The sequence below is a fragment of the Propithecus coquereli genome, unplaced genomic scaffold, assembly GCF_000956105.1.
Source record: "Propithecus coquereli isolate 6110/MARCELLA unplaced genomic scaffold, Pcoq_1.0 Scaffold236, whole genome shotgun sequence".
In the NCBI taxonomy this organism is placed as follows: domain Eukaryota; kingdom Metazoa; phylum Chordata; class Mammalia; order Primates; family Indriidae; genus Propithecus; species Propithecus coquereli.
Window position 1 is genome coordinate 3302717 of NW_012147908.1, and position 9672 is coordinate 3312388.

Sequence of the window (9672 nt, forward strand, 5' to 3'; positions counted from 1 at the left end):
GGCCTCAAGCAATCCTCCTGCCTCAGCCTCCCTAGTAGCTGAGACTACACCTGGGTGGCACTGTGCTCAGTCCTAGACTGAATCATTTTTAATTGAATAGATCAGCTTGTTTAGAATTAGTGTCCTTGAAATTTTTGTTCTTAAAATCAACATACTTATGCTCTCTCACCATTACACATGGATGCAAAACTGAAACAGCTCATTCAAACTCTCTTAACAATGTGTTCTTTTGCACTCTACCAAATCACTTTCAACAATTTAAAATGACATTTTATTTCAGATCTGATTTTGTTGCTTTTGTTTTTTATTTGGGGGCAACAAACGGCCATTCTAGCCTTTAGATTTCATGTCTCCTTTGGTATTGGGCCCAGGTGACCACTGACACACACATTTAACATTTAGGAACCAGTCTCACCTCCCACCAAGATCCACCCTTTAAAATTTGTTTGTATTTTGAAAGATGGTAAGAAGCAGTAAAGCTTTAAAGGATACTGTTGCAGAAGGGCTCCGAAAAGAAGTTTAAATTCAAGAAATCTTCAAGAGCCTAGTTGTAGGATCAAACCCTAAACATAATCCCAAATTCTGAGATGTATTTTACTTTTACTAAGCTGGTATAAGCATTTAGAAGTCTCAATAATTTTTCTGCAGTTCTAATTTAGGACATATATACACACACCTGCATAATAGCAAAACTACCATGATGGGTGAGTAGGTACTTCTTAAGTGAATGAGTGACAACAGGACTAAAATAGTGGGAGGCTTAAAAATCTTGTTCAAACCTTTCAAAAGCAAATGAACAACCTATGACTATTATAATTCAGTTTTATAGTAACATCATTAAAATAAACCGAAATGCCTTAAAAATTATTTTTAAGTGTCTTCACATTTTCAAAACATAAGTCAAATTTATATCAAATAAAATTCCTTTGCAAAATAAAAGTAAACAAAGAACTGAACTCACCTGAGCATGAGCACCTTCATCAATACAGTCGTGAAAATCTATGGGTGTTAACAAAGAATCATTTTTCTCACGGCTCTCCTGGCTGATGAGTGTGTCGGCATAGTTGGGCTGAGGAAAGATAAGGTGGCTCTTTCTCGAGTCTGCAGTGAGGGAGACCTCATGGGAATAGGTCTGCAGGAAAGCCTGTACCTCGTCAACACCCACAAAATGTGAGGCAGGCATGCCTACCAACCTACTATCTCCAGAAGCCTGGAGCAGGCGTGACTTGTGCCAGCGTCCCAGCCTGAGCCCCAGGAGCACAAGGACAAAGGCGAGGAAGACACAGGAGACTGCTGCCACGGCCACCACCAGGTACAGCGTGAGGTCCAAGTCCTCTGGGTTGGTTGAAGGCTTGAGACTGCCCAGATCAGCCAGGACTTCGGGAATACTGTCGGCTACAGCCACGGTGAGAGTGACGGTGGTTGAGAGAGGGGGCTGGCCATGGTCCTGGACGGCCACCACGAGGCTCTGCTTGAGCATGTCTCTGTCCAGCAGGGCCCGCGCTGTGCGCACCTCGCCTGTGTGCAGCCCCACCAAGAAGAGACCAGGCTCACTGGCTCTGAGTAGGCGATAAGACAGCCAGGCGTTCTGGCCCGAGTCTTTGTCCACTGCCACCACCTTGGTCACCAGGTAGCCAGGTTCTGCAGAGCGTGGTGCCAGCTCCACGCCAGTGGAACCGTCTGTGGGTAGGGCAGGATACAGGATCTCGGGAATGTTATCGTTCTGGTCCAGCACAAACAGGCTCAGCGACACGTTGCTGCTGAGTGGAGGGTTTCCGCTGTCGCTGGCGGTCACCAGTAATTGCAAGTCTTGCATCTGTTCATAATCGAAAGATTGCAGTGCATACAGCACACCGGTGTCTGAGTTGATGGAGACGTACGAGGATAGGGATGCCCCCTGGCGGGTGTCCTCAATTACAGAGTAAGTGACCTGTGCGTTGTCCTGGCTGTCAGGGTCGTTTGCAGTCAATGAGAAGACGGAGGCGCCTCTCGGGTTGTTCTCTGGGATATAGGCTGAGTAGGAGGCCTGAGGGAAAGTAGGCGGATTGTCATTAATGTCTGCCACATGCAGGGCAATGTGAGTTTCAGTGGACAGAGGCGGAGTTCCTAGATCTGAGGCCATCACTGTAATATTGTAGGTAGAGACTTTTTCTCGGTCCAAATATTTCCAAGTCACTAACCTATAATAATTATCTATTGACTTTTCTAGTTTAAAAGGTAAATTATCACGTGTGTAACAGACAACTTGACCGTTCTTTCCAGAGTCTCGGTCATGCACACTCAAGAAGGCAATTACTGTTCCCGGAAGAGAATTTTCCAACACTGGGCTAAACAAAGATGTAATGATCACTTCTGGTCTATTGTCATTTACATCTTCCACTAAAATGAGAACTTTGGTCCTGCCCAGAAGTGCCCCCACATCTTCAGCTTGTATTTCCATTTCATAAAATGAACATTCTTCATAATCTAGACTTTTTGCTGTTGATATTTCCCCAGTTTTTTCATTAAGCTGGAATAATAGAGATTGTTTTTCATTAACTTTCCGGAATTTATATGCCACTTTTCCATTGGCTCCCTCATCCGGGTCACTAGCTGTTACAGTAAGCAGCTGGGTGCCCGGGGGCACATTCTCAAGGACTTCCACTCGGTAAACTGGGTGAGCAAAAACCGGGGCGTTATCATTTGTATCCAACACTGTCACATGGATGCGCACTGTGCTAGAGCGACGCGGGTCGCCGCCATCAGAGGCGGTGAGGACCAGGTGGTGAGCAGCCTCTTCCTCTCGGTCCAGGGCGTGCTCCAGCACCAGCTCTGGGCTTATGGTCCCATCGTCTCCAGTTTGCACGTCCAGGGAGAAGTGGGGATTGGGGCTGAGCTGGTAGCTCTGCAGGGAATTCACTCCCACATCTGGGTCAACAGCTTCTGGGAGTGGATAACGTGCTCCAGGAACAGCGATTTCGTTAATTTTTACTTCCAGGTCTTCGACCTGGAATTTCGGGTTATTATCGTTAATATCAGTGATTTCTATTTCTATCCCAAAGAGTTTTCCTCTGTCCTCAACCAGGATGTTAATATTTATCAGACACCGGACGCTCCGAGCGCAAAGCTCCTCCCGGTCTATCCTGCCCGCGGTGACCAAGCTGCCACTTCTCGGATTTAGAGCAAAGAGCTGTGTCCTACCTCTGGAGACGATGTGCACTCCACGCTTCGCCAGCTCCCAGGGTTCCAGTCCTAGGTCCTTGGAGATATTGCCCACGAAGAAGCCTTTGTCCGTCTCTTCAGACACAGAGTAGCGAATCTGTCCTGTCCCGATATCCCACAGCGTCCCCAGCACCGCGCACAGCAGGATCAGCTTGCTGCGTCCTCGGTGATTCTTTGGAGCGGCCATTGTTATTTCACTACAGAATTCTTTCAGAATCTTCACTGTGCGTATGTGTCTTGTTTAGTTTTTTTGCCGCAGCTGTGGAGATCATAATCTTACGGAAAGCTGGTGTGGGCCAAAATAGGGACGGAATTTCGCTGCAGCCCAGCAGTTGGTTTGTGGGATCTGCTGGTCTGCGAGGTGTAAGCCCAGAGTATTGGATGGCATTTCGACTGCATTTCTCTCCCAGTAGGTAAACAGCGGCGCTTAGAGTCCTAAGCAGTTATTGCACTTAGATACAGATCACTTCATATGTAATACTGTTAGATTACTGAAAAAAAATACTACTTGCTTTCTATTACTTTGTTTTGAATTTATTTAATTTTTCCCTAAATACACATTTTAAAAGAAATTACCGCGGAGTGTGGGATGAAATGAGGTGGTTTTATTAAGTATTAAATACTATTAAATGATTAGATTGTTGGGTTAGCATCATATTAAATTACATTTCTGGAATACATTTGCTCTTTAAAAATATGATAATTTTATTTCCCATTGTGCTGTAAGCTTTCTTGTAAATGTCTTCAATGTATATTAACAAATAAGAACTTCGGTTGTCACTAGAAATGAATTTTAAGAGTATAAAATAAGTGTATTGGAGATGATTTACTCAGAAGTTGTTTCATTTGTTTTAAACTAATTAACCACTATAGAAGCTTTCTATAGAGTTGTTGCTTTTTAATCTTCTTTCTAAATGCCCTTTTTATCACACATTGATAATGTTTTCAAATATTATGAAATCTTAATAGGATATATGTTTTACAATTGCAGTTTTATGAGAAATTACATTGTTTTGTTATTTATTCAAATTATTTATATTTTTCTATTTGAATAGTAAGTACTTGAAAGGTACAAATGAATATACCACAGAAAGTGAATCTCTATCCCTACCCCTTCCACCAAAGAAAGATTACATTTTAAAGCAGACTTAACTTTTTAAGGTAGACATATATTCTAAAGTTAATTTTACCTACATTAATACTTTGATCTAAAGAAGCACAAAATATAAAGAACACATAATGATCACTAAGAAGTCGAACAAGTGTGACCGCAAAAAATGTCTCTTTCCTTCAGCAGTTTGTAAAATGGCCATTAACAGAAGCAGTTGCTTAGGAATACCTAGCAAAAGCCTCATACAATGTAGTATGGTCATTTGTATATACTGTGTATGCATATCAGATTGTTGGTTTTGTCTAAAAATTTGAAAAATTCAAGACTATATTTCTCTCCTAGACACAGAATGAGTAGAAGACTACTAGTTATATTAGCTTAGGGTTGCAAAGAAGACAGCTAAAAATTATATATTTGGAGTATGTGTGAGAGAAGCAACAGAGCCAAAGCAGTTTATCTTTTCTTTGAGGGAGGAGCCTATTGAATGAGCTTCAGTACACATTAACTCTGAAAAACCTATGCTGCAAGTAAAGAGAACCTACTTTTGATCTTCTGATGAACATAATGGACCTTTTGCTAAGCAAAATGATCACACACATACTCCCCAGTACATTGCATAAAATTACAAGTGATCCATGGATATAAAAATCTAGTTGAAGAGACCTTATTCTAGGAGGTTTTGAAACAAAAGGGAAATAAATACCAGAAACAAAATAGATTAGTATGGAAACCATGCCAATCAAATTAGCGAAGGAGGCCAGGTGTGATGGCTCACGCCTGTAATCCTAGCATTTTGGAAGGGCAAGGTGGGAGGATCCCTTGAGGCCAGGAGTTTGAGACCAGCCTGAGCAAGATAGCAAGATCCCATCTCTACAAAAAACTAAAAAAATTAGGTGGACACAGTGGCATGAGCCTGTAGTCCTAATGCTCAGGAGGCTGAAGCAGGAGGATCACTTGAACACAGGAGTTTGAGGTTGCAGTGAGCTATGATAGCACCACTTCACTACAACCTGGGCGACACAGTAAGACCCTGTCTCAAAAAAAAATAGTGAAGAAAAATATCTAATTTTATCTTAAATTCCTTTACCTTAAAGGTTTATTTAAATGATTATTTTTATATTTATAGCATGTCCAAACTGAAACAAGTATTTATTGTATATTAGGCAACAGAAAGAAAAATGTATGGAAAAATCTCATTACCTTTTTAGGAGACAGCCCATAACATTATCTAAGGTTTTCTCTTTGTAGGTAAAACCATCATTGCTTTGTAAATCTCAGCTTGGTAGAAAACCCCCATAAGCTACATGATTGTTTCACTTTAGTCCTCCTTTGAAGAATGGTATGACAGCTTTTTAGCTGACTATAACTTTCTTTAAGTGACTCAGAAGATCTGAAAATTGCACATTTTCCTGTGAATATGTACACTTTCCTGTGAAACGGAGAATTGGGTACACAATGAGAAGTAGGAAACTCACCTGAGGGGAAGTCGAGTCACTGGAATTACAAAGTGGAAACAAGGCCCCAGATGGATCACCGCAAAGTATGTCTTGTCCTGAACTCAATTGCTCACTACATTTTAGGAAATTAAACTCCGTTGTTCCCGTGTGTGCCACGCACAGATTGTAGGAATAAGGCAAAGTCCCCTCGCTGTAGTTGGGAGGAACCACAGGTTCAGACTTGACACACTGACCAGGCTGAAAGCAGCTCCAGACCGCTGGGCTGGAGGAACGTCGTCGCAGGCGCAGGGCAATGGCCAGAATCACCGCGAGGAGGAAGAGCACGGAGATCAAGGCCAAGGCCACTACCAGGTAAAACTGCAGCTCAGCCTGGGGGTCAGAGGGCGCGGGGTGGTCGCTGAGGTCCGGTAGTACCTCTTGCAGACTATCAGCGAAGATCAAGTGTAGCGTGGCGGTGGCGGAGAGGGGCGGCTGTCCACCATCACGCACGGCGACCAGCAGGCGCTGTCGGGCCGCGTCCCTGTCGCCCAAGGCACGCGCCGTGCGCACCTCGCCGGTGCGTAGCCCCAGGCTGAAGAGCCCGGGCTCGCTGGCCTGCAGGACGTGGTAGGACAGCCAGGCATTGTGTCCTGAGTCTGCGTCCACCGCCACCACCTTGGTGACCAGGTAGCCAGGCTCCGCGGTGCGCGGCACCATATCGAACAGCGCCGAGCCGTCGGGCTCCAGTGCAGGGTACAGCACCCGCGGCGCGTTGTCATTGCGGTCGCCCACCAACACGCGCAGGCTCACGTTGGCGCTGAGCGCGGGCGAGCCCTGGTCGCGGGCCTGCAGCGTCAGCTCGAAGGCGCGCAGCTGCTCGTGGTCGAAGGCGCGCTGCGCGAACACCACCCCGCTCTGCGCGCTCACCGACACGTAGGACGACAGCATCCTGGGCTCCAGATCACTGCCCACGATGGAATAAGAGATGTGGCCGTTGGGCCCCAGGTCAGGGTCGGAGGCGCTGACCTGAGCTATGGAGACTCCGGGAGGATTGTTCTCCGCCACGTGTACCATATAGGAAGCCTGTCTGAAAACCGGAGCGTTGTCATTTACGTCACCAATGTTCAGGGTAACGCTTGAGCTGGAGGAGAGCGGAGGCTTGCCTCGGTCTGTGACTGTGATGGTGATATTGTACTCTGGGTTCTGCTCGCGATCTAGAACCCCATCTGTCACTAATTTGTATGTGTTTCTTGACGAAGTGAGTATTTTAAACGGAACATCACCTTCCAATTTACAAGTAACTTCTCCGTTGTGTCCTGAATCCTTGTCACGGATTTTGAGCAAAGCAATGTGTGTTCCCAGCTCGGTGTCCTCCATAATCAGATCAGGAAGAGATTGGAATATTACTTCTGGGACGTTGTCATTTTCATCTATGACTTCTATCTCCACTGTACATTGCGCAATCATTCCTCCACCATCCCTTGCTTCCAAAATTATGGAATATTCTTTGACTTCTTCAAAATCCAATGTATTTAGAATAGTAATTTCCCCAGTATTAGAATTCAGGTTAAACTGGGTGATCTGGTTAGCTTCGCTGAAAGAGAAGGTGATCTCGGCATTGATACCCTCATCCTGGTCAGTGGCAGTCACCCGAAGCACGGTGGTGCCCGGGGACACATTTTCTGGAAGGCTCACCCTGTATATGTCTTGGCTGAACACTGGAGGGTTGTCATTGGCATCAGTCACTAGGACCGCTATCTGTGCAGTGCTGCTTAGGGGTGGATCTCCAAAGTCCAGGGCAGTCAAGGTCAAGTGGTAGGATTTCTGCTTTTCCCGGTCTAAAGGCATCTTCAATACCAGCTCAGGGTATTTATTGCCATCTGATTTCTCTTTATTGACGAGTGAGAAATGATCACTGGGACTCAGCTGGTAATTCTGCAGTGAGTTGGTACCAATATCCGCATCATGGGCAGATCCCAAGATAAATCGTGTGCCTGGCTGTGCAGACTCACTTATTTGCAGCTCAAAGGAATTTTGCGTGAATTTTGGCGCGTGGTCATTAATGTCCTCGATCTCCACACTCACGTGATAAAAGTTCAATGGGTTGTCGGCAACAGCCTCAAATTCCAGAGCACACGCTGGATTCTTCCCGCATATCTGCTCCCTGTCCAGCCTGCTGCTCACAAGCAACTGCCCGCTCTCCGCGCTCACGGTGAAGTAAGCCTTCTCCGAACTGACGCGCAGTTTTCGAGTCGGGAACTCCCGCACACTGAACCCCAGGTCCTCGGCGAGGTTCCCCACTACCGAGCCCTTGGGCATTTCCTCGGGAATCCTGTAGCGGATCTGCTCGGACAGCGCCGGGCAGAACAGAGGCAGCAGGAAGGGAAAGAGCACCGGCCGCCTCTCAGCGCCGCCCCGCTCCCCAGCGCCGCTCCCCATCCCTCTTGCTCCCCTCAGCTCGCTCACCAGCCCGGAGACGCCGGGGTGTAAATAACCTCTGTACCGCAGATGTCCAGAGCTCCGAACGGACTTCAGTTCCAGTTCCAGGTCCGGAAAAGTGTCTTCTGTTCCCCAGGAGGAAGCGGTGTACAGGCTACTGCGGGAGAGTCAGACGGGGCCGCCCTGGAAAGCGCTGCGCCTGCGCGAGGAGATCGCGAGCGCCCAGTTCTCCACTTTGGCCAACAGCGGCGCCCAGAGTCCATGCTGGGAAACTGCAGCCTCTGCTGCTTCAGTTTTTGTTTTGTTTTGTTTTAGTTTTGTATTTTTTTGTTGCCATTTTTAAAATTTCAGAATATTATAGGGGTACAAACTTTTTTGTTACATAAACTTCTTTTGTACCGTTTGAGTCGAAGTTACAAGTATGCCCATCATCCAGATAGTGTGCATTGTACTGGTTAGGTATGAATTTACCCATCTCTTCCTCTCCCTTCCCACCTGCTTGATTTCTGATGAACGTCATTTCCATATATGCACATAAGTGTTGATCAGTTGGCTCCAATTTAATGGTGAGTACATGTGGTGTTTGTTTTTCCATTCTTGTGATACTTTACTTAGAAGAATGGTCTCCAGTTCCAACCAGGTTAATACAAGAGTTATTAGTTCACCGTTTTTTATTGCTGAGTGGTACTCCATGGTATACATATACCACATTTTATTAATCCACTCATGTATTCATGGGAACTTGGGTTGCTTCCACATCTTTGCAATTGTGAATTGTGCTGCTATAAACATTCGAGTGCAAGTGTCTTTTTTTTCCCAGTTTAACCAGTACGATAATTATAATTGTGAGCCTAACTGAGCAGGCCATGTTTTCAATGTTCATATATTTAATAACAAAGTATAAAGCCTGCTTTAAGGTACCTTTCTCTTGTTTCCAAATTGTTAGAAATTATCACATTGAGTTTTTAAACAAAGCTATTTATACTGGTTCATTCTTTTCAGCATTCTGCAAACATACCTTGAACTCTTAGGTAGAACTAAGTATTGCACTTGTCAGTGGCATTATAATGATGAATAAGACACACATCTTGCCCTCACAGAGTTCATAGTCTACTTATTTCACAAATTCATTTCTCTTTATTAGCTATATGTTGAAACAATTTTTATCCTTCTTTCATTGATTCCTATGATTCCCCCAATGTTTCTATATAATTAAATCTGTTTCATATTACATATATTAGGCAATATTAATACTGTGAAAACTATTTTATAAATTTGTGCAATTTGGTACCAATCTCCAACCATCTCTTCCTGATAATATCAGCATTCTTTATAAAAATAATTTGTCTTCACTCTTATCACCACTTTAAGAAGTATTCCTTGGATAATGCAATCATCTGGGGATTTAACAGCAAAGATTTTACCAATCCTAGGTCTGAAATTATGAGGGAATAAAGTAGTGATCAAAGTCCAGAACCCATTGTA

The 9672-nt window shown here is 44.7% G+C and overlaps 3 protein-coding genes across 6 annotated transcripts in view; all 3 read right to left on the bottom strand.

Annotated features, from left to right (window-relative positions):
* LOC105811531 (protocadherin gamma-A9) overlaps window positions 1-329 on the bottom strand; it is a 10882-nt gene extending 10553 nt beyond the window's left edge. Inside the window, exon 1 of the mRNA XM_012645773.1 lies at window positions 324-329. Coding sequence (XP_012501227.1) covers window positions 324-329 — 6 coding nt within the window. The remainder of the gene's footprint in view (window positions 1-323) is intronic.
* LOC105811562 (protocadherin gamma-C4) overlaps window positions 1-9672 on the bottom strand; it is a 185587-nt gene that overhangs the window by 110530 nt on the left and 65385 nt on the right. The window contains exon 1 of one of the 4 annotated variants that reach the window (XM_012645808.1): window positions 962-4281. The exons of the other annotated variants lie outside the window; for them this stretch is intronic. Coding sequence (XP_012501262.1) covers window positions 962-3388 — 2427 coding nt within the window. The 5' untranslated portion in view covers window positions 3389-4281. Of the gene's footprint in view, window positions 1-961; window positions 4282-9672 lie in introns of those variants that run through there. 4 annotated transcript variants of the gene reach the window in all.
* On the bottom strand, window positions 5665-8187 carry LOC105811532 (protocadherin gamma-B4-like). Its single transcript, XM_012645774.1, has one exon. The coding sequence runs from the start codon at window positions 8185-8187 to the stop codon at window positions 5665-5667; it is 2523 nt and encodes an 840-aa protein (XP_012501228.1).